At 39.4% G+C, this 25,799-nt stretch overlaps 1 protein-coding gene across 3 annotated transcripts in view; it reads left to right on the top strand.

Moving 5' to 3' along the window:
* Positions 1-521: 521 nt before the first annotated feature.
* unc13c (unc-13 homolog C (C. elegans)) overlaps positions 522-25,799 on the top strand; it is a 109,853-nt gene continuing 84,575 nt past the window's right edge. For all 3 annotated transcript variants that reach the window (XM_076879931.1, XM_076879970.1, XM_076879906.1), the window contains exons 1-4: positions 522-1,013; positions 6,814-11,093; positions 24,063-24,085; positions 24,624-24,670. In XM_076879931.1, coding sequence (XP_076736046.1) covers positions 7,013-11,093; positions 24,063-24,085; positions 24,624-24,670 — 4,151 coding nt within the window. In that variant the 5' untranslated portion in view covers positions 522-1,013; positions 6,814-7,012. The remainder of the gene's footprint in view (positions 1,014-6,813; positions 11,094-24,062; positions 24,086-24,623; positions 24,671-25,799) is intronic.

The raw sequence follows: 25,799 nt of genomic DNA, 5'->3' as shown, positions 1-25,799 counted from the left end.
GCTCTTAGTGCCCCTCAGGCATGCCCATAAAGCCGTGCACAAACACAGAAGAGCTCGCGCGCACCACACATTCGCGCGGATCTTGACGAAGAATTAAAGCAGTACTCCCGTAGCCTACAATAACATGGGTCCCACTGTGTGTCTGTGTTGCTCCTGGTTCATTATGATATTACATCATTCTGATGTTTCTTGTTCAGCATGTCCAGTGATCATATCATCAGGCAAATAGCAACCACGAATCACACACACCGGGGCTCTACCCCCCCCCCCCCCCCCCCCTCCCCCTTCTTCTTCCTTCCTTCCTTCCTTCCTTCCATCACACTCAAGGCATCTCTCGTAAGCCTGAGTGTGTGTTTGGGGGTATCTTGCGTCCGTGTGTCTGAATGTCGGCTCAATTCTCTCAACCGGGCTCAGTGAGCACAAACACGCACACACAAAGAGAGAGAGAGGGAGTGAGTAAAAGAGAGAGAGAGAGTTTTGTATAAGGGAGGGATGGGTATTCTCCAGCCGGGGAGCAGAGCTTCAGTCTCGGCAGCCAGGAGCAACAGCAGCAGCGCTGTCTGTCTCCCCATCAGCGTCACCGCCACCCGCCTGCATCCCATTTTGGACTAGACACCCCGTGCAGTGAAACAGGCTACGGGCACGATCTTGTGTGTGGTTGTGTGAGCGCGCGTGCGCGCTTGTGTGTCATTCCTGGAACAAATAAAACCCACGACGAAGGAGCGAAAGAGGGGGTACAGTCGGTGGCATGGAGCAGAGGTGTGTGCACGTTTCTTCACGGAGGCGCGACTCTGGGCTGTGGTGTCTGACGGACGCAGAGAGATGCTGTGAGCTCTGGTATTAGCAGGCAGCTGCGCACCGAGCCACTCTCTCTTCTCCCTCCCTCCCCTCCCCTCCCCAGCATCGCTGCTCTCTCCTCGCTCCGACCATTCGCTGAAACTGGGGAATCGGCTCCACACGGCTCGTTTTGCACACTATCGCTGGCGTCCTACACGGGGATTTGACACAACCAGGTATGTACAGCGGCGAAGCCCTGTCAGGCGCTCGAGACGTGTTTGCATGGCGTGGGAATCTTGACTGTTTGACTTCATCCTGGATCTTCTTGTTGCTTGCCTCCCCTCCCTCAGTGGCCCTGTCAGTGGACTGATGAAACGTTATTTGAAAATTATGCGAATAGATGGCATCATCTTGATGTAAATAGGTGAAAAAAAATAAAATGCAAGGTGTTGATGATACTGTCAATCGTATTGTTGTTTCTGATTCAAACAATGTCGATTCTACAAACGTCCCATTGCTCTCATTCTCACCTTTCCCCATGTTGTTCTGCACAACAGGAACGCATGTGAGCAATGCTGTTGTTTCACACTGAGCAAACGCGATGAGACTGGATCCCGTCATGCCAGCCAAAGAAATGATAATATTTTGATTTATGAGTGGAGACAATCTGTTGTGATGTTGGCTGGTTTCCTAGGGCTGCGGGCAGATATTTCACTGTTGGGAAATAGACTACACAGGTTAGAAGAAAGGAGGCGGAATGTAGCTGAGGATGGGCGTGAGGGCAAAATGATTTGAGGATGCACACACCCTCACACGCTCAGCCCCCCCACTAGTGTACTTCGCTCTACTCACATAGCAGCAAATGTGTGCTTGAAAGCAATCATGCACAGAGGCATGCATGGCACACATGTGTGTGTGTACATACATGGCTGCACACATATGCGCACAGGGATGTACACATCCACATGTGCACTAATCCACACTCAACCATAATCCATAATCATGAGTCTGAAGACATGACGTAACACATGAGCATCTCTCATTTATGTGGAGCCCATTCTGAAGGTTTGCACAAAATATCCCTCAGTGTCAACCAAAAGCTTAAGGGACTAAACAACACACCAGTGTGTAGTAGTAATTGGTTGCAGCATAATAACCTTAAATTGGTATAGCCGAGTTTACATCAGAAGAGGAGCAGTTGTACTATTGTGAGAAATAGGTTAGCATGCCTCTAACTGGCACTCACTTTTATTAAAAGAGAGTGGCAGAGATTGTACAGACTGTGAGAAATGGAGTGTTTTAGAGTGCTCTGCTGATCAAATGCATTTGGAAAAATGGGGGAAATAGGTCCCTGGATAGTAATGCTGGGCTTGGGGTAGGAATGCCTCAGAGCATAGGGAGTGGGTGTGGCTGAGGTACTCCCCTTTCTCTGGAGGTTTCTCTAGTCTGACTCACAAATGGGAGGGGCTGTAAGTCTGGACTATGGGAATACCCCAATTTTGTTTGTTACAGGAGCTAGTGATCTCTGACTAAGCAAGTTCATTAAGAAATTAGTTATTTTTAAAATATGCTAAAGTAGTTGATGAAAAAGACACTCCATTGGAGTAGTTTGAGTCTCAGGGTCTCAAGGGTCGAGAACTATATTTGATAATTATATGACCCACTTTTTAAAGACAGACAAAACAAAAATAATTGTATCAAACGTTTCAGTTATATAAAACAAGACTATGTTACGTTATGTAATGATATAACAATTCCAGTACACAAACTGAAATAGGCAAGCAGATCAACAATTCCAAGCAGACCAGCAATTCCAAGGAATTGAACTTCTTGATTCCCATCCCTATTCAAAAATGAGACTAAAGGGGGATTTATACATCTGTCTTAACGCTACACCAAAGGTACGTCATGACATCATAACTTATTGAAACCCTATCGTGCAACCTGACGTGCACTTCGCTAGAAATGTGACCATATGTCACATTAACACAGCCTGCAATGACTGTGATTGACCCATTGGGGATCATTGTAGCTTCGTACAAATTTATGGCTCCTTATGTTTTAACTTCCGTTTTTCAAATTGATTTGATCAACTCGAATAGAGAAACTCAGCGACCAACTAGTGTTTCAGTGTTACATTGTAGACTGTGCATAGATTTAATGCAGAAGAATAGGTTAAGCTTGAGGTCCAAAATGTAGAGACAAATAAATTACAGTACAGTATTTGAATATGTAAAAACCTGGTTAAACAGACACAATATGAGTCTGCTTAAAGAATTGAAATTAGTGGAACACGCGTAAGTAGGATGAGGTAATTTAGTTGTCTCTCATCCTTTTTTTTTCTTTATTCTTGCATCATTACGCTCTAATGGGACGATACAAGCGATACCTCGTGGGCATTAGCAAGTTATTTGCACATCAAGTCTAGCTCTGGAAAAGGGCGAATGCTTCATTTGTCAAACCTTAACATGCACATGTCAGGATGTTGGCTCTGTTTACACAAAGGCAGCTCCCTAATTGGTGATCAACACTCATTAAACACTAGTATTCTTTTAGTGTGAAGTGTCCAGACCAAGTGCAGCCACACTGCAGTACAGTGCTTTATGTAAGTGATGGTCCAGTGTTTGCTACAGTAAACCGTAACATATCCTAGATGCCATATTTCATTCAGGATTGTGGCTGCAGCTCAATTTGGTTCATTAAGTGCATTACAAAAATGTGCATCACGAATGCATTGAGGTAATTGGTTTAAGTTAACCAGCAGTCATTTTTAGGTATGTTTTGTGTAGATGGTTGCGTGATAATGTATTATTATGGTTGAATCATTCAGAAAGCTTACACAAAAACATTTTTGTGATGTGATTTAGAAATTAGGCTGTCTGTTTGACAGTTTTCAGTATAACGACTGAAAAGGTCGCTTTTTATATGCTATGCAAAACCTTCCTCCTTGAAGCATAATCTATGTTTGAGTAGCAATGAAAAGTACTTCAAAAGTAGAATTTTTTTAGCTGTACTATGGAAATGGACTATGGACTATAGCTGTACTATGTCTGGATAGCTTGAAATTTGTCTCTGTCTAACACTGACAACAGCACAGTAAAATATCTGCACTTATTAGCACCCCGTATCTGCAGTCCTGCCTGTGCAGGGACAGCCTTCCCTGCTAGGTGTGTATCGCCTGCACGTCTTTGACAAATTCAGCAAAAGTTTGTTTGATCAGAATGAATTACAGTGAAATCTTTAGAAGACCCAGGGCTGGTGACTCATTGGGGTAACATAAGAGATGTGCAAGAACTGCTTTATCTCAACAACCATAAAAAAAATCTAATCCTGCTTCAGATCCTCAAAAACCTTTGTGCCAATCAAAAAAAAGAAAAGAAAAAAAAAGCCAAAAAAACTGTATGTCAGCTATACATAACATCAAAGGAAACTGAAAGGTTTGATGCCAGTGTTAATTCTAAGGAATTATTTGCTCTGAGAAAGACACGTTTGCAGTTTTTATCACTATAGATCATAATCCTCCAATTTTTTCATAATCAAAAATATAATTCTTATATTGTAGCTTCTGGCATGCAAATGTCTAATTCAATCATTCAGCACATTCCCTTCCTTTTATTTCCTCACATTCCACTCATCATTTCCATCTTACTCTTCTTTCATGCAAACATTTAATTTTGCTCATTATATTGTGCTATTCAAGTGTGTAAAAAATAAACATATTTATTTATAAAAAGTAATTTGTAATCATTTGGGGATGTATCTCTGCGTCCTGATTTGAAATAATTCACTCAATAAGAAAAAAACATGCTTTCCAGTAATATTCTACCACCACATGTGACAGTATAATATTATTTTCCCTGTCCTAGTTAGTTTTAAGTGTTAATTTTTGTCTGGCTGAAACATATGCATTAGTAAAGTACAGTGGTTTCTCAGGTTTACTGAACCTTTGTTTGGGCTATCCAATATTCTCTACATTTAGGAGGCAATTAAATAGGAGAGAAGGGGTGTCTGTAACTCAGACCCTTCTTCAAGAATGTGTAAATGAGCCACCTATTTTTCTGTGCACTTTGAAATATAGAAATGCACTTTTTGAATAACAAGCTCTTGTTATGTTGGTCTTATTCAGTAGTTTAATGGCACCAGATTGGAAACTTAGCACCATCATCAGCACTTGATCTTGCTAGTGTTGCAAGATCTTGCACTGCGGTGCACTCATTCACTTTCATTCATTTAGAGACATGTTGGAAATTCACTTTCATTCACAATTTTCTTTAAGACTGTGTGAGACTTTGCTTTGTTCACAACTCAATTGCCCCTCTTATCATACAGTTATAAGTTTAAAATTCAGAAGATCACTGATCATGAAAGTATTTCAGGCAATCTCGGAACATATTAAATCATTATCTGCTGTGATTCATTTGTTGGGGACAGTTTTAGGTCATGAACCATTGGTTTCAAAAGGCTGCTCTTGGCTGTATGCCATTTTAAAAGAGCTGAGTCATGAACCTCCCAGTATACCAGTATATTGTAGTTCTTTTTTACCTTAACATTTTGCCATTCCATACCTGTAAGAGTTTTGACAGTTGGTAAAGATTTTTTTAAAAGCTTAATGATTTGCGAATACATCAGGACAATTTTTGAAAGATAAATCATCATTTCAATGATATCATACTTTTTTTTAAAAATTAACTAGTTAATTGAGTATCTGGTGACCTATTAAGACTGGTTCCACTGCAAGACATTTTCAGAATTATGTATAGACAAAGAGCCAAACTGCTGGACTCCTTACTTTATACAGTAGTAGCAGAAAAATGTACATGCTGGCATCACATTTCAGTTCTATTTGCTAATGTCTGATCTTTCTTCTGAGGCAAGCAGTAAAAGCTAACTGAGATGCTGTGTTTCACAGCTCATTTAAAGTGAGCATGTCTCTGTGGACATGAGACTGTAGACACATCAAGCTCTAAACCCCAGAACTAATGTGTAGCAGCTGTCAGGTCCTCAGCACAACAAACATCTCTCTTTTGAATCAGTTGACCAGCTTCGCTATATGGAAAATACATACCTCTCATACCCACTCCAAGCAATTGAAGGTTTAACGCTATCAAGCATGATTCAAGGGGCCTCTTTTTCCATGAGCCTAAAATGACTGTTTATAAGCCAGTACATTTTAATATCACTTGAGTACGCCTCCCTCATTTGGTCAAAACATCTCTGATCCATCACAACGTGAACACAAGTCCTGGGGGTGTTCTGTGGTGTCTGGATGTTGGAAACAGATCTTTGAACTTGTACTGTTGCTTTCTTTAATGGGAATTGAATGAGCTGTCCACTTTGTACAGTCCTTGAGCCATTCCTAAGCAGTTTCTTCAGTGTGGCTGGGTGGTTTGTCATGCTGGGGAAGGTGACGTAACATTTACATAAATGTAAACACCAACTGTTTCCCAGGAATGTTATAATGTTACATTATAATAGGATGATCATTGTTATTCACTTCACCTACCTTCCAGTAGTACTACTTCCATATAGTTAACTCATGTATCAGACCATTCCAATTAAATTAAGGAAATTTGTGTTCTCATCAAATTTTAGCCATTTCACAAGATAAAAGATTTTTAAATTATTTGTCATGGATAGTTTAAGTATGATTTTTTTTTTTGAAATACAATTTATTTTGGTGCTCCCTGTCTCTTTCTCATTTGATTTGTCAGGAAGTCTAGTTTGTGATTTAAGGTGACATCCATATAGAATGGGTGACTAGGTGCTCTGTTGAATTATCAGCAAAACAATGTGTTTAAAGTTAGTTGTTGTTAATGCAGAAATTTAAATATAGACGCAAATTGTCCTTTGTTTTAGTGTTTACTTAAGCAGTTATTTAATTGGTGAATGAAGACAGTTCAGAGGAGAAAATTTGGCTTTACAAATGTTAAAGATCAAAAGATAAAAAAAAAAAAAAGTAGAGTTCTGCTGTATTTATGTATATCTTAGGAATTTGCGACCCAATTGTAAAACAAATATTCTTTCTTTGTCTTACAGAGAGATGGTCCTTTTCTGGAGGAAGGCCACTGGATTCAAAAGTATTAGTGACTCTCTGCATGGGCTGTGGTTTTAGTGATTGTGAGCTGGGCTCCTACTGTCAAGCACAGGTTGATTGTGCTTGGCTCACTGACGCTGTATTCCCAGCCAACTTCTCCTTTCATTAGATGATAAAAAAAAGTCCACAGGATTGCCATCCATGGTTTCTGCCCTAATCAAAACTATATCAGCCTACATTGAAAAGATTTGCAAAGGAATGTTTACAAAGAAATTGGCAAAACCAATAAAGAAGAAAGAGAGAAGTGAAAATAAAGAGCCTAAATTGACCACTGATTTGCAAGTACACAATCTAACTCTCTCTACCACACTGAAGACTACCGTTAAAAAGATTTCCAAATGCTCTTCAGCACGTAACATTTCGCTCGAGGAAGACGACGGAAAAAACGACTGTTCATCTCTGTCACCCACTTTCAGTTATCGTGTAGCTATAGCAAATGGACTCCCAAAAAGTTCTCTTTTTTTGAATAATAATGAAAGCATCTTTCCCGAGGTTCTTTCGATTGACAGTAGTTACTCTGACTCCTTGAGTGACACAAAACCCATCCGGAGACTGGATGAGCATAAATCGCACACTATGCCAGTAAGACGAAACAGGAAGAGCCTCATCAGTTTGGCTCCCTCGGATGGTAGCTCTGAAGGTGAAAGAGGGGAGCGCTCCAGTCTACACACACTTAGGTTGGGAGCTCTACGCAAGTTAAGAAAATGGAAAAAGAGCCAGGAATGTGTCTCCTCAGACTCCGAGGTGAGCAATTGGAGGAAAACTCTAGGCATTCGGAGCAAATCCTTGGACCGTGCTGGACGGCAACAAAAGAGCTCAACCCTTGAGCCTGGCTCATCCTCAACAGGTTGCATCAGTCAAACACAGGATGTAATGGAAATGATCTTTAAGGAGCTACAGGGGATCAGCCAGATAGAGACAGAACTATCTGAGCTTCGTGGCCATGTCAATGCCCTTAAAAGTTCAATTGATGAGATCTCCAGCAGTGTGGAAGTAGTTCAGAGTGAGATTGAACAGCTTCGCTCTGGATTTGTCCAGTCAAGAAGGGAAACTCGCGATATCCATGACTACATAAAACAAATTAGTCACCAGGCCAATAATTCCACCTTGCGATTCCTCAATGTTCCTGAAGAAAAGTCAGAGAAAACAGAGAGTCTAATTTATAAAATAATAAAAGACAAAATGGGTTTTGTTGACCCTCATAAAACAATTAAAATTGAACTCGCTCATAGATTAGGGCAACAAAGAGAATGTTCTAATGCTAAACCCCGCCCTATTATTGTTATTTTTGCAACACCCCAAGATAGAGATGTAGTCTTAAAAAAGTGCTATAAACTTAAGGGAACTGGCATTACCGTGTCTACTGATAGCTTAACTCATGATGGAAAAGAGAGAAAAGATAAACTGTCATCCTCTCAAACTTATGAAAGCATGGATATAAAGATCTCAGGAAAGGATAAAGTCGTGGAGAGTGATGACTGGGACTCAATGGACAGTGACAAAGAACTGGATGAATTAAGCAGAAATAAATATGCAATGGTGATTTCAAAGCCTGTTCACAAGAGCAAATCAGAGAAGAGGCGGTCCCATGATCATACCCGGTCAGGAGATGAGGCTGGCTACTCAGGCACAGTTCACTATGCTGATGACCCTTACTATGATCCAGAAAAGCATGCAAAGGCTTACTATTCTGATCTGACCCCTGGTTGGCTTTCCCAGAGTGACTACTCCACTCCAAAACTCAGCCGCTCTGAGTCTGACTGCTCAAAACTTTGCCAGTCATACTCAGAAGACTTTTCAGAGAGTCAGTACTTTACACGGGCAAATGGCTGCTCCCTGCTGTCCTCCTCAGATCAGGAACTGTGGCAAAGGAAACAGGAAGACATGGCTTCTTCCTGGTATGCTAGCCCCAGTCACGCTCTTAGCCACGATAATCAAGCTTATGAACATAATGAGGTCGAGACTACGGAAACTATTGACAGCGGAGTTAGCAATGGACTTGTCTGTATGTCAAGGGATAGAAGTCACTACAGTGGCTCTCAGCTTTCTCTGCAAGGTGATCTATCACCGTGGAAAGACTGGCATCATTTGGAGCAGGGTGCTGACTCTGGCTTAGAAGCCTCCATAGAGGTTAGCAGTCCATTTGACCCATCAACAATTCCTGGTTTTCCAGAGAACATCACTAAATGTCAGGAAGTTGATTTACAGTTTGAAGGAGATGAGGAATTTATGATGCTTGACAGGGAATCTTCCCTACCACCGATAACGACCCACATTATTCCTCCTATCACGGAACGTGAGTATGTCAAGTCATCTGCTCGTCAATCTAAGGAACCATGTAAGATTATTTCAAAAGAAAGCACGAAAGTAGCATCTTCCCCCAAAGATTCCCCTAAAGGCACTGCTAAAGTGACACATAAACAAACTAAAGTGGCTACAAAAGAGGACAACTCAAAAATATTGCTAAAGGAAAGTCCTAAGGTATCTGCTAAGGTTTTACCTAAAGTGACCTCTAAAGCAGCTCCTAAAGAGTTGCCTAAAGAGATTTCAAAGACAGCAGCTAAGGAATCCTCTCAAGCTATCTCTAAAGACAGTCCTAAACTCACTCCTAAAGACACAACAAAGCCCACAGTCAAAGAGGTATCTAAAGTGGCATCTCAGGCACGTCCTAGTGAGATTGTTAAAGTCACTTCTAAAGTGACCACGAAAGATAGCCCCATGTTGACTCCTAAAGAAAGTCCTAAAGAGTCCCCTAAAGAGAGCCCTAAAATAACCCCAATCGACACCCCTGTCTTGACCCCTGTCTCGACTCCTAAAGAGTCCCCTAAGGAATCTCCTAAGGAATCCCCTAAAGTTATTGCTAAAGAACTTCCACAAGTTGTACCTAAAGAAGGTCTGAAAATTACTCCTAAAGAAGTTACCAAAGAAGCTTCAAAACCTTCCCCAAAAGAGGCCCCCAAAGAGGTGCATAAAGTAGCACCTAAGGAAACTGCTAAAATACCAACTAAAGAAATTTTGGGGACTCCAGCTAAAGAGTCCCCAAAAGTAGTCCCAAAAGAGAGCCCTAAAGTGACCCCCAAAGAAACCCCTAAACCAGCCCCAGGAGAAGCTCCTAAAGTAGCACCAATAGTAGCCTCTAAAGAAATATCTAAAGATATCCCCAAAACAATTCCTAAAGAAAAATTCCCCGAACTGGATGTTAATCATAGCTTTCACCAGCCCCAGAGTAAGTCTTCATCTATGTACCGTAGCCAGAGTGAGATTCGAACAGAGAAGGTTGAGGAAGTTCCCAAGTCTTGGAGCAGTAGGCTCAGCATAGATCTCAGTGAAAAGTCCTTTGGATTTGGCTTTGGTTCTACCTTACAGAGAGCTAAGTCAGCTCTTGAGGTTGTATGGAAATCTGGGTCTCAAACTACCCCTGCTGCGCCACCTGAGGAGACCTCAAACACCTCGTCTTCATTTATGGGGCGATTCCGCACACTGTCTGGTTCCACCACCAATAATTCTAGTACTACAGTTGACTCAGATATCCAGAAAGAGCCCGTCTTCCTTAAAGCAGAGGAGGATAAAACAGAAGCCGAGGAACAACCCGTGGACAGTGAGACCCACTATGTTGAAGTAATGGAGCAAGTGCTAGCTAACCTGGAGAACAGAACTAATACTTCTGAGACAGAGGAGCCTGATGAACCTGTTCAGGAGTGTGAGACTTCTCAGGACTATGATGTGTCTGAAGACATTGAAACCACTCCAGACATTGATGCCTCTCAGGATTTGGAAGCTTCGCAAGAGTTGGAAGCCCCAGGTGACAATGAAGCAAGTAAAGAAACATGTGTTCTGGAGTATGATTGTAGTTTGGATGAGCAGTATGATGAAGAGTACAGCGAGGATTATGAAAACCAACTGACTGAGGACACTGCTGAATATGATGCCATGGTAGAATATGTAGATGTAGAAGAACCAGATGAGACAGAGGGAAATGATCTGACAGAGGAGATGGAAGAAGGTGATGAGGAGCTGGAAGAGGTGGCAGAAATAACTGAAGAGGTTGCAGAGGTGGCAGAAAAAGTTGAACAAAAGCAAGAGGATGAAAACAAAAATCTTCCAGAAGAAAAACCAATAGAGGCTCCACCTAAAAAACGTATTCGGCCCACATTTAAGGAGGCAGCGCTGAGGGCCTACAGGAAACAGATGGCCGAACTGGAGCAGCAGATCCTTGCAGGGGGTATGATACTTTTCTTCCTATCATTTGTCACAGTGTTATCTGAATTTTGTTCCACTTTTTTTTTTACATGGCAGGTCTTACATGTGTTGTATGAATTACTAACAAAATAGACAAAATCTACATTTATGTGCTCCCCAAAATTTGTCAGTAAAGAAGCAAACAGTAAGTGAACATCAAGTACAGCAGTCAAGTGTCAGGTGATTGTGCATTAATGAATACAGCAACAAAGTTACTGTAAATGTGGTTACAGCTATAGTACCAAATGTTATAACCAACAAAAAAAAAGGTAAATATAAAAAATAAATAAATTATAAAATATAAAAGCTGAGATGGGCTCCAGTCCCCACGGAATCCTGATAAGGATAAGTGCAAGTGAATGGATGGATAAAAAACAAATCCCAGGAAACAATGAGGAAAACAACAAGGAGTATGGGAAGAAGTAATATACCCGTTTGTTTTCAGTTAATGAACAGCAAAAATAGCATGAATTCTTATTTTTAAACATCAAGAAAGTCTTTGGTGGAAGCCTGAATTGCAGTGAATGTAAATAAATGCATGTATATGATTTACACAGTGCAACCAAGCCCCTGACTTGAAATTAGGTATTGTAATAATGCGACTCTTGCATGAACCTCAGACTTTGATACATTTGGCAAATGTGTTTGAATTGGTTATTTATGTTGTGGTGAAAAACTGAAGGCAGTGAATCTGTTAGGTGGTGGATGGCAGTGTTATGGGTGGCAATGACTTTGAATTCCCATGGCACAGCACTGGATTCTCATGCAGACAGCTGTGGCTTAAGGGATAGTATTTTATTTCTGGTGGGTTGTTATTTATTACCAGACTTTTTAGGAACATAGAATTCTGTTGGTGACCTCCTAAACATACCATCATTTGAAAAAAAGCATGACTGCACTGCTATTTAATGACATTGTGGTGGCAGAGAGTTCAAACAAGTGTAAACATAAAGCTTTTATTTGCTTCTTTTTCTTTTCTTTTCTTTTTTTTTTAACCAATGAGAAGCTATTAAATGCACTACAATATTTTAAATCATAAATAAAACCATTATACATTATACCAGTAATTGTATTGTTGTTGTATACCTTTGATTCACCACAGTAGTATTTATTCAGAATTCTGTAGGTCTATGGCATCCCACTTAAAATTTGGATAGATTCATTGATGGAACAGTCTTCCAGTTGGAGTGAAATAAGACGTAAGGGAATTTCCATGCTTACTTAAAATCAAAAAGCTTTTGACCCACATACGTAACGGTTGTAGTGATGGCGGGCAATTTTAGTTCAGTAATACAGGCTACTCCTTAATGCTGGCTGTGTGACAGATGTGTTCATAAATGTAAATTCACTTCAAATTAAAATAGATTAACCGGAGATTCCCCTCCTGGCACAGTATATGGGTCTATGCTTTATACATCACTTCTAACATAAACAGGTAATCTTATAACAGGCCAATGCAAACTTAATGAAACATTTACTGGCTATGACTCTGCAGCTTTAGTTTTACACATTGCCTTTTTATGGCTACCAGGCAAAAAGAATTAAGACTTGAACTGAGTGACTGACTTACTGAGTCACTCCTTATTGCTGAATCTCATAGGTGTGAGGTGAGGCATACAGCGAGCTCTAGGCAAGTGTGACAGACTATCCTCACTTTCCACTGGCTTTTTGATTCTTTTTCCATCTTTGATAAATCAGTTAGAGGCCTGGTTCTAGGCAAAGCAAGTTTATTTATATAGCACAATTCAACAACAAGGTGATTCAAAGTGCTTTACAGAGACATTAAAAACAAAAACAAATAAAAAGCATGATTTCAAATTGATAAAAAAAACAAAAACAAAAAAAAAACAGTAGATAAAATCAGTAGTTAACATTTAAGTTTTGAAATTTAAGCTTAAAAGTGTGGATTTGGTGTTTTATTCAAATGCAGCTTAGAATAGGTGAGTCTTCAACCTGGATTTAAATAAACTGAGTGTTTCAGCTGATCTGAGGCTTTCTGGGAGTTTGTTCCAGATATATGGAGCATAAAAGCTGAATGCAGCTTCTCCGTGTTTGGTTCTGACTCTGGGAACTGATAAAAGACCGGATCCAGATGACCTGAGGGATCTGGAAGGTTCATACTAGGTCAGGAGGTCACTGATGTATTTTGGTCCTAAACCATTCAGAACTTTATAGACCAGCATCAGAACTTTAAAGTCTATCCTCTGACGGACAGGCAACCAGTGTAAAGACCTCAGAGCTGGACTGATGTGGTCCACTTTTTTGGTCTTAGTGAGGACTCGAGCAGCAGAGTTCTGAATGAGCTGTAGTTGTCTGACTGATTTTTTTAGGTAGACCTGTAAAGATGCTGTTACAGTAATCGAGCCTACTAAAGATGAATGCATGGACTAGTTTTTCCAGGTCCTGTTGAGACATCAGATCTTTTATCCTTGAAATATTCTTGAGTAAGCTGACTTTGTTATTGTCTTAATGTGTTTTTCTAAGTTTAGGTCTGCATCCATCACTACACCCAAATTTCTCGCCTGGTTTGTGGTTTTTAGGTGTATAGATTGAAGTTCTCTGGTGACCTGTAATCGTTTTTCTTTGGCGCCAAAGACTATTACCTCAGTTTTGTTTTTGTTTAGCTGGAGAAAATTGTGGCACAACAAGTCATTAATTTCCTCAATGCATTTACCAAGAGCCTGTACAGGGCCTCGGTCTCCTGGTGACATTGTGATATATATTTGTGTGTCATCTGCATAGCTATGATAGTTTATTTTGTTGTTCTTTATAATCTGTGCCAGTGGGAGCATGTAAATGTTAAACAGAAGGGGTCCCAAGCTGGAACCTTGGGGAACTCCACATGTGATACTTGTCTGCTCAAATGTGAAGTTACCTATTGATACAAAGTATTTCCTGTTTTCTAAGTATGTTTTGAACCAGTTTAGTACAGTTCCTGAAAGACCTGCCCAGTTCTCCAGTCGTTTGAGTAATATGTTGTGGTCAACTGTATCAAATGCTGCACTGAGATCCAGTAAAACTAAGACTGACATTTTTCCACTGTCTGTATTCAGACATATGTCATTAAACACTTTGGTCAGAGCGGTTTCAGTGCTGTGGTTCTGTCTAAAACCTGACTGGAAGGCATCATAGCAGTTATTCTGTTTTAAGAAGTAATTGAGCTGTTGAGAAACTGCTTTTTCAATGATCTTACTTAAAAATGGGAGATGTGAGATCGGCCTGTAGTTGTTCATTTGTGTCTTGTCAAGATTGTCCTTTTTCAGTATAGATTTAATTACAGTAGTTTTAGTGGTTCTGGATACACACCTGACATTAAAGAAAAGTTGACGATCTGTAACAGGTCTGACTCCAAAGTCTTTGAGACCTTTTTGAAAAAACTTGTTGGCAGGACACCTAAACAGCAAGAGGAGGAGTTCAGCTGACCTAAGATGTCCTCCAGGTCTTTGCTGTTAATAGGGTGAAACTGTTTGATGGTGTTTAAACTGTTTTTCGGTGGACACAGTACATATCCTGAATCTGCTGTTGATGTACCAATTGCTTGTCTAATCTTTTGGATTTTTCCTGTGAAGAATTTGGCAAAGTCATTGCAGGCCATGGTCGAATTAAGTTCAGCTGCCACTGACACAGGAGGGTTTGTTAGCCTGTCAACTGTAGAAAATAAGACCCGAGCATTATGACTGTTTTTAGTGATGATGTCAGAGAAGTAGGACCTCCTTGCACTCCTCAGTTGTAAATTGTAATTGTGAAATTTCTCTTTATAGATGTCATAATGCAGCGGTCCCCAACCTTTTTTGCGCCACGGACCGGTTTATGTCCGACAATATTTTCACGGACCGGCCTTTAAGGTGTTGCGGATAAATACAACAAAATAAAACTAGTACCAGTACCGAAAAAAAGAAAATGTATTCATAACACACGTGAAAAGACCCAGGAAAACTGAGTAAACGATAAAAACGATAACAAAATAACGCTGAAAACCGATAAAAACCCTGAAAACTATACATTTCACAACTGAGCCTCAACTCTCGCGGCCCGGTACCAAACGACTCATGGACCGGTACCGGTCCGAGGCCCGGGGGTTGGGGACCGCTGTCATAATGAACCTCTAGGTTTGTTTTTCTCCATCTGCGCTCAGCTTTCCTACACTCTCTTTTTTCATTTTTCACCAGTGTGGAGTTTCTCCATGGAGACTTTCCTTCCAGAGATAACCTTCACCTAATGGGAGCAATAGTGTCCATTACATTTAATATTTTAGCATTGAAGCTATTGACAAGTTCATTGACTGAACCTCTGGATAAGTCAGGTGTTAATGGGAAGACATGGTTAAAGATCTCACTACTCTATTCGGTTATACACCGTTTTGTGATCACTGCTGTTGATATATTTGTGTGGGCTGAAATTTTACTTTCAAAGAAAACACAGTAATGATCAGACAGGCCCACATCAGACACAGTAACCTTTGAAATGCTCAGGCCCTTGGAGATCAGTAGGTCAAGAGTGTGTCCTCTATTATGTGTGGCCTCTGTTACATGCTGAGTCAGCCCAAAGTTGCCCAGAGTGTTACTCAGGTCTTTAGTCCCTTTGTCCTGAGAGTTGTCCACATGGATGTTAAAATCCCCAACAATAATTACACAGTCGAAATCAACACAGATCACAGACAGCAGTTCACTGAGATCATTAAAAAAGTCTGTGCAGTATTTGGGAGGCCTGTAAACATTAAGAAACACAACTCAGCTGTAAAGCCACATATTCAAAAGACTGAAAACTTCCAGGAGATAGCTGCTTACATTGAAATGATTCATTAAATAAGACAGCAACCCCTCCTCCTCTCCTGCTCACCCTGGCCTCACTGATAAAACTGTAGTTAGGAGGGGTCGTCTCGATGAGAACAGCTCCACTGTTACTTTGGTCCAACCAAGTTTCAGTTAAAAACATAAAATCAAGGCTGTGCTCAGTGATTAAATCATTAAGTGAAAATGTTTTCCCAGCTAAAGATCTAACGTTTAATAAAGCCAACTTAAGTGTTTTAGAGGTATTATTTGTCCCCCTCGTGTTTGGGAGCAGTCTGTGGCACACAAGGTATGTTTACTATATTTAAAGATCTTTTAGGGTGCAGCTCTCTGTGTTTTGACCAGGCCACATGTCTCCTTCTGTCACCTAAAAGTACAGAAATTTTAAAACCTTCTATGATGTTTATGTGTTTGTGCTGTTTTGCTTCATTATTCAGGTTTGTTTTGTGACAACCTATCAAAGACTGAAATGTGTAGTGGAAATGTAAGAGAGTGGTAACCACACAGACATGTGAAATAGATTTTTCTTTGCACTCGTTTTCTTTTGGCTGCATATTTTTCCATGCCACAAGCTTGGGGCATTTTTATAAATTTTGCCCCTTTGCACCATCACAGTGGTTTTAAATCAGCCAATCAAGATGTGACTAAAGTTTTAGTTCAAAATGTTTAACTAAAGTAGTACGTTAACTGTTTAGGAGCAAAAATAATCAGACATTTAGCATGTATTTTCATATAAGACGAGCCCTGATCCATTATTATTCCATGACAAATTAAGCAGAAAAAATATCAGGAGTTGATTGCAAGTGTTTAACTTGTATTTTGTAGCTTTTTACCGGAAATTTTACTATGAGGTCCAAAGACATGCCAGTGAAGGAGGCCATCATTAGGCTAAACCCCCCCCCCCCCCCCCCAAAAAAAAAACCCAAACAATAATAAACCTATCAGACAGATAGTAAATTGTCTGAGTGGTCAGATCAATAATCTGGTAAAATGTAGGAATCCATCATCAAAAGGCCTGCAATACTATTGATGATAGTGGTTAAAGTGGTTAATTGCATAATTTTGTCCTTGGTTAAGAAAAACATCTAAAAAGTTAAGATACAATAGATAAAAGAGACTTATTTGGACAGAAGAATCCAAGATGAACTTGCACTAGAATGATGGGAAGAGAGAAGTATGGTAAAGGAGAGAAACAGCTAATATTCTGAAGCATTCCACATCATTTTCAAACATAGTGGTGGTGATGTTATAGCATTGGCATGTATTACTGTCAGTGGAATTAGGTTACTAGTGTTTATTGAAGATGTGACTGCTGACAGAAGCAGCAGGACCAATTGTAAAGAGGACAAGGCTTTGCTCAGATTTAGCCACATACTGCAAGGCCTATTGAAGAAAGCTTCACAGTGCAAATGGATAATGATCCAGTGCATACTGCAAAAGTAACCTAAGAGTTTCTCAAGGCAAAGAAATGGGATATTGCTTTATGGTCAAGTCATTCACCTGAATAATATAAATGATAAATTCCAATCAGCCTTTAAACAACATCATAGCACTGAATCAGCGCTGCTTCGTGTTTTTAATGATCTTTTACTGATGGCTGATAATGGTCGTCCTTCTGTTTTAGTTCTATTGGATCTTTCATCTGCATTTGATATGGTTGACCATAACATCCTAGTCGCAAGATTAGAGCACTCTGTTGGCATTAAGGGCACTGCCTTGGACTGGTTCAAATCTTACCTCTCCAATCGGCTTTCTTCGGTACATCTGGCCTCATCTTCCTCTTCCCCTGTACCTGTTTGCTGTGGTGTCCCCCAGGGTTCTGTGTTAGGCCCGACCCTTTTCTCACTGTATATGCTTCCTTTAAGCACTATCTTTGAGAAATACCACATTGCTTTTCACTATTATGCGGATGACATCCAGATTTATTTTGAGTTACATGATGATCTCGCTTTATCTTTAAATAACTTTCGTGAGTGCATGAGTGAGGTCAAGAAATGGCTGTTGGCAAATACTCTTATTCTCAATGAAAAAAAGACTGAAATCATGATTTTTGGCAGTAATGCCCTTCGCGCCAAACTTCAAGATGCCTTTGGCTTTCTTACTAGTTCTTTCTCTGATACTGTCAGGAATCTGGGTGTCTTGTTTGACAGCTCCTTTAAACTTGATAAACAGGTGTCTGCTGTTGTCAGATCTAGTTTTTATCAGCTTCGTCTCATCTCCAGGGCCAGACACTATATCCCGTATAATGACTTAGAAAAGCTCATTCATGCTTTTGTAACGTCAAGACTAGATTACTGTAACTCACTCTATTCTGGTCTCCATGTTACCCTTCTACATAGATTACAGACAGTTCAGAATGCTGCGGCACGTATTCTAACTAAAACCAAGAAGTTTGACCATATTACTCCGGTTCTTGCTGAGCTGCATTGGCTGCCTATCAAATACCGTATTCAATTTAAAATTTTGCTGCTTACGTTTAAAATGATCAATAATACTGCACCAACCTATCTTAAGGAACTTTTAAACCCTTATGTCCCTGCCAGGGCTTTAAGGTCATCCTCGCAGTTATTGTTAGTTCAGCCCAGATCTCGGTTGAAATCTAGAGGCGATCGATCGTTTGCCTTTGCTGCACCTGAGTTATGGAACAGCCTCCTGATTGGCATTCGGGAGTCTGATTCTATTTTTTCTTTTAAAGCACGCCTTAAAACTTATCTTTTTGAACTTGCCTTCTCTACCCGTTAAATGCTGACTGTTAACTGCGACCTATTGCATTAACTTTTTACTATTCCTTCATTCTTGGTGTTTCTCTATCATGTGGCACTGGGTCTGCTATAATCTATGTGCTGCAGTCCATTTTATTAGTGGCTTTCTACTGTGAACATTGTCTGCTGTTCTTATTATATTTGATATTAATGCTCTTAACTGTATTATTTTATTGTTTTTGTAAAGCACTTTGGTATGCCTAAGGCTTTTAATGTGCTCTATAAATAAAGGTTGTTGTTGTTGTTGATTTTAACCCAACTAGGCATGCATCTAAAGGGAGGAAACTCAGCATTTGGTGCAGTCCATGGGTGCTAGACTTTTGGCAGTCGTCAAGTCTTTAAAACAATCCTTGTGTTTAACATTATGTTCATTTGTCCAATTTTTGTTGAACATCTAGTTATTGCTGCGCCTTGGTGAAACCCTTTCAATGGAAGCGGAAAATCTGCACTTCAATCATATAGTTGTGTAAAAAGTGTTAATAAAATATTATAACACATAATAGAACGAGACAAAAATATAATCGCCTGCTCTTTCCGGTGTCATCTAAAACACTATCAGATGTGTTTGGCACCTGAAATGTTACCTCACAGTTTTTTGAAAAATACACACAAATTGTAATTAAAAAAATTGTATTATTTTGTGGTGCTTATGGAGAAGGACGCATAGATGCATGCACAATCTATATGCCCCCCACATTTCCTCCCACTCACACGCTCCTACTCCCACCCTCATTAGCTTTACGCCTTCATCTCTTGTAGCTGATATGTGCTCATCATTCTCGTGCTCTGGAGCGTGCTGGCTGGTCTGTGTGGGAGCTGTGAAAGGAGTCTCAGCAGTACTGCCACTCCTGCCGGGCCTGTCTTCAACTGGCTACAGCAGCGTCTGTATTCAGATGCTAATTCACATTCCCAAGGGCATTCTGTAACCAGGTCAGCCTTGCTTGGAATATTTATAGAGGTCTACCGCTACTGAAGTTTGCTGCTTGTTCCTGGGGGAGCAAGGGAGGTAGACCCTCTTTATGCTTAGTTCACCATTTCTCAAGAAAGTGTGGATATGAAAAATGCAGATAAAGGGAATGGAGGGCCTCTCCTGCTGTTGTTTAAAGTGTTATCTTCCAATTCAAAATATTGATTGACTTTGTGTTGTTGCTGGGGGAAAAAATGGATCTAAAGTGAAAACTTGTTCTTCACAGGTAATGTACACTCCCAACTTTGAGATGCTGCAGTTTTCAGATTAAACACTTAAAGTGTCAGTAGGTAACTCCCCACACACGCATCCACCCCATGCAGCCATTGAAAAGACGCTTTGTTTTAAAATGCTCTCTTGTATCAAGCTTACTGACCTAGTAAAAACAATGCCAAGTGTTTATCTCCTTTGAACCCTTTTTAGTTGCTGTGCACTATCCATACAAGGTTCAGCTTTACTTTTCTTCTTTACTTTCTTTTTCTTTGCATCCTCAGACAATACACCTCATATTTTTCATTTATATTTTTCAGTTTCATAATTATTGCCAACATTTGCCATTGAGTTTGAATTTACTAAAAGCTACTGGAAAATCAATAATGGTTTCCTTTACATGTTTTATTTGTTTGTTTGTTTTGAATGGCTTTCTTTTCTGGTTAAAAATCATACCCTATATCCTTTCATACTTTTTATACTTGTAGTTTTTACCCTCTACTTGCCCCAGCGTTGTTCTCTATTAGTATAAGTTGCGACAATAGTTGCTGCAATGTCACAAACAAAACTTTGCTTATATATATAGGGGCTGATAACCCATCTTTGCTGATCTTGGTTCACTTCTTCAGAAATTTCTTTTCTATGATATTGTGAATAAGTGAATGAATTCACTGACATTAGCCTGCCACAGCCTCAAAGACAGAGTCATAGTTAGAACAAAAGTTAGAACAAAAAGCATTTGTCACTATAAAAATTTGTACTGCAGTAGAGCATTAAGACTTGTCATAGTCATTATAAATTAGGAGTTCTTTAGCGTACATAAATGATTTTTATTTAAATGTTTATAGTTCATAGGTATATGAAATTGAGAAAAGTAGGAACATAGGATTGGCAGGCTTGTTTATATAAATATGTAGAACTGCTACAACTGGTTGGCAGTGAAGGGAGGAGTAAAATATAGTAAGATATTGTGGTCAGCAGTATTGAATGCTGCACTGAGGTCTAACAGGAATAGTGCAGGGATGAGTCCACTGTCAGAGCCCATAGGAAGGTCATTAGTAATGAGCCCTGTTTCTATACTGTGATTAATTCTGAATCCTGACTGAATTTCTTTAAACAAACCCTTCCTTTGCATATGATGAGTTAGCTGTTTCACAGCTACTCTTTCAAATTATTTTTAAATAAAAAGAAAGTTGGTGATTGGTCTGTAATTAGCTAAGACAGCTGGGTGAAGTAAAGGCTTTTAAAGAAATGTATTAATTACAACCATCTTAAAAGCCTGTGGTACATAGCCTGATAATATTTAACATTTAATTTTGAATCCCTAGTCTAGTAAAAATGAGACCTAGGAGACACATCAATTATTTGGAGGACGTGATTACTGAAGGTAACTGAGGAAGATCAATAGTATTGAAAGTTGTCTGTGAAGGTTCTCAGTCATCCAGGTCATTGTAGTCTAAGGAGCTTGGAAAGAAAAGAGTCTGGACTTCTTTAAGTCGCTTGAAGATGTTTCACCTCTCATCCGAGAAGCTTCTTCAGTTCTAAGGGTCAAATGGTGAAGAGTCCCAGATGTAAACCCTGTGGGACAAAGGACCCCCTGATGATCCTCTACCTAATCACATGAGCCAAGATGTGAAAACGGGTGTGGCTCACAATCAGCCAGGGTTTCGGGTGAGCTCATTGTGAAACCTGGCCCCACCCTACCATGTGATTTCCTGAGGTCAGATGGCCCAGGGTGTGAGTGGACGTTAAGGCGTCTGGGAAGATATCTCAAAACTGGATTGTAGGTGGCAGACAGTTGGTGTCGTAAACCACCGCCTCTGTTCAAAGATGGTCGCTCACTTGCAGTAAATTGTGTTCTGGTCTGTTGCAGGCTATTAAAAACAAAACCTCAGTTCGTACACAAGTAAAATGTGAATCTCTAAAGCATTAGATGTTATTATTGAACCCAAAATCAGGGTTGACGTCAGCAGTAAGATGATTGTAAATGATATAGGCTATATGGATCTATTGAAACCAAAAATGTTCCCTGACATCAATATACAACCGTTTAAGAACACTGATAAGCTGTCGATGAAGGAAATATAGCCAAACATACATACTCTGGGAGTAAAGCATGGTACTGTATATTGGAAATGCAATATGATATGGCCACAGATGTTATCTAAGTAATGTTAATGTCAGACTTATTCAATATACCTTGCTGCAAAACTAGTTAAAGCTTTCAGACTTCAGCTTTTCGGAACACATTAAACGACCATATACATTGGGGATTTGTTCATTTCCAATTTTTTCAGTCTTCCTAACACTCATATGTGAATCTTCAGTGTAAGGAGAAGGGTTATGAGAAACTGTCACGGGATCAGCTCTACATTCCTAGCTTAATTTCCTGTATCGGTCATGAGCTGCTTGAAAATGTCCTTTTGCTCTCATACACTCAGATGATGGTAAACTCATTGTGATGTAAGGTGAAAAAAAAATCAGTAAAAATGCGCAAACACACTAGTTTCTTTATGTTTAAACCTATACTTGGTGTCCACAGTAGAACAAGCGTTCTTGGATGTGTAGAGGCTTTGATCAGTCCTGGTAATACTGAAAGCTATGTGAAGCTTTTCTGCTTCAGAACCCTGATCTATGTACGGTGTGACCATGTGTGTCAGGACCATAATGCTGGATTTATTGCTGCTGTTTGCCCACATCACACACACAGATAGGCATGTACACACACACACACACACACACACGCGCGCGCGCTGAGCTTTCCTACCAATCAGTTACGTTTTTGTTCCACAGATTTAAGGCACCTATGAATTGAGGTTTATATCTGCAGCCTATAGCCTATCTTTGTGCTGTGGCTTTATCTAGAGCAGCTACAGACTTGAAGGTGGAGGAGATGGCTCTATCTCGTATAGCTGTGCACAAAGTAGTTTAGTTGGTCGCTGTCCATGGTACCCACTGACTGCTGAGCTCCTCTTTGTGTGTAGAGTAACAATACAAAATCAACCTTTTCAAGAATTTATACAATGTTGCGTAACATTTTTAATGCTTTGAAACGCTTCCATGGCAGTCACTTATCTTAAAACATTAACTAAAATAATTGTGATAAAGTCAACCACTTCATTTTCAATAAATGTGTAGGATTAAAATCATAATCAAAATCAAAATCATAGAAACAAAATCAAGTCGTTATCTTATTTTTTACCTTTAATTCTCTCTCTATTAGTGATGCACCAACAAGAAAACCAACAGTAGGTTTATTGTTTTAAACAGGCTGGCAATTTGATCTTTCTCTTGTGAACAGCTGCTTTCTATTTGTTCACATAAGTTTACGCTGCCATTTATCACCTATGGATCAATAGCACAGTAATTACACCTCTCCGGTCTGACTTATTTAAAGGGCTTGCCCTCTTGCAGTTTGTCTCTAAAATAGCAACACGATATCAACTGCTTACATAATGTCCCATGTCTTCCTAACTCAGGTAATGTTATAGTAATGTTAGGTAATCAGGTAATGTTATTCACTTGTATTTTTATTTTTTATTCCTATTTATTCACTTGTATTTTTATTATTTTTTATTTTTATTTTTATTTTTTATTCCTATTTATTTCACTTGTATTTTTATTTTTATTTTTATTTTTATTTTTTTATTTTTTATTTATTTATTTATTTATTTATTTTTTATTCCTATTTATTCTATTTATCCCCTTTGTATATTTTATTTATATTTGTCTCTGTATTTATATATATGTGTGTGTGTGTGTATATATATATATATATATATATATATATATATATATATATATATATATAACAATTCTGTAACTGTAACTTCGGTCGTTGCTGTGCTTTTTGGAAGTCGAATTTCCCAGAGGAACCCACCCGAGGGATTAATAAAGTTCTATCATATCTTATCTTATCTCTCTTAGATCACAGCCATTTTTCTTTCAAACTGAGTTTATTTACTCTGTGTCCAAGAAATAATCTTCATCTATTAGCCCTTAGCTAGGAACCCTCTTTTTTATGCTGGTTCTACTGTCTTTTTCTGTTCTTAGCAATTCTCTTTAAAGTGTTAACTCTCTCTTCATTTTGACATAAATTGTTTGGCAAAACAGAATTGTGTAATCTGGCAGTAATAATAGATCAATGTCCTAAATAAGTGTTTACTATTCTAGTGAGTTGATCCTTTCTAAAACTTCATGTTCTTGTCATTTTCTTCTTTCAGACACCAGTGCTTTGGATACTCAGGTTTTAAGCCACTGTTTATCATCAGATAATTGGACACTTGTGATTACTGTGCATGTGCATGTGTGTTTTTGTGAATGTGGAGTTTATAATGTGTGTGTGTGATCAAAGTGATATTTGTAGGTGTGATAGATAATTGCAGCATGTGCCCTTATGTTGGTTTTCCCTTTATTCCTTTTTTTTTTTTTAGAAAATTATACATGTTTCAAATTTCACATTTGGTCAGTGAGAAGGGAGCATTACACAATAGGCAAATGTGGCCTAAAGCGCAGAGAGCGGCAAAACTCACAAACTACACTGATGTGGAATTATTTTGTCTCTTGCCTGTGGTGCTTTCCTCTCTTCTCCCTGTGCGGTATTATTCTGCTCCTATCATTTATCTTGTCCTGAATTGCCCTCCTATTGTACCTATTTTCCCACGTTCTTGTTATTATAGTGTTTATTTCTTCTATCTAAATTGTCTCCCATTTTCCTTGTGCGTGTTTGAGTGCTTTCTTCTTTGTAGTTCTTGTTTTACACTATGTGTTTCTTCTCTCTGAAGCCTCGCAGTCTTTTGGATCCCAAAGTGCTCGGCTTGCAGACCGGGGGGTGAGTGGTAGCTCACGTACTGATCTGATTGGTTCACAATTACTCAAATTGGAGCTGCTGTGCTGTTTGTACCCTAATGCTCACTCACCTGTAGCTGAAAGGCTACAGGCATGCTGCTTTGCTGGCATACAGCCCCAATTAAACTACCACGCTTGCTATTTGGTCAAATACCATAGGGGGATAATGCAGCCATTAAAAGGCAAACATGCCACTCAATGAATCCTGAATGAAATCTATAGGAATATTCAACAACACCAAAGACGGTGATACAAGCGCAACTTCCAGTGGAAACAACATTATGTAGTATCAAAGCCTTTTTAAACATGTTTTTTAAATTAGATTTGACTCCTCAGTCCATACATGCTTTTTTTTTTTCATTGTGACCATGAAAATGAATTTTCATTTAGATAAACCTACAGGCCTGTCAGGATTGCTAGAAGGAAGATGACTTCACACTATTTATATATGTCACGTATTTGATTAACTTCCTGTTAAGTAATGCGAGTGTCCATGCAAGCGTATGAACCCAACTGTTTAGATATATGTGATAAACTGTCAAACGTAGCCTCAGTTTACCCCACTGCATATCATGACAGTGTAGACAATGCAGTGTAACAGCAGGATACACCAAGCATTAAGAGAGGGGAAGCTCAGGTCTCCTGGATGAGGAAAAGGACTGTGCAGTTTGTCATGCTGTGTATCTTCAGGGTCAAATCACTGATGTCGTCGAGAGGGCTGACAGAGAAGCTTGAGGAGCTTTATCTGTATGGAGGCATTGGGGCCTCGATGTTAGGTTGAGGTCATTGTGGAGTCTTTGAGTGACAGTTGAGGTGATGCCACTGAGAGCCTCGTGGGATTGGAGTAAGACATGTGGGGAAGTAGTGAGCACAAGGGAATTGAAAAATAGAGAGAGCCAGATAACTGGAGCTGAAGTGTTTAAACATGACACAAATTGATATTAAAGTTCATGTTTTTTGAGGTGCAGAGAAAATTTACATAATTTTTTTTCTGCACTGGGCCCTCAAAATTTGAGTTTTATTGAGTACAAGTTGAGTTTCAGACTCAACATGTATTAATTGTATATAATATAAATAATAACAAGTATAATATGTGTCAGTAATAGCCATCA

This window comes from Maylandia zebra, linkage group LG1 (genome assembly GCF_041146795.1).
Source record: "Maylandia zebra isolate NMK-2024a linkage group LG1, Mzebra_GT3a, whole genome shotgun sequence".
In the NCBI taxonomy this organism is placed as follows: Eukaryota; Metazoa; Chordata; class Actinopteri; order Cichliformes; family Cichlidae; genus Maylandia; species Maylandia zebra.
The sequence above is the reverse complement of the archived record's forward strand: the minus strand, read 5'-3'. Positions and strand labels throughout refer to the sequence as shown.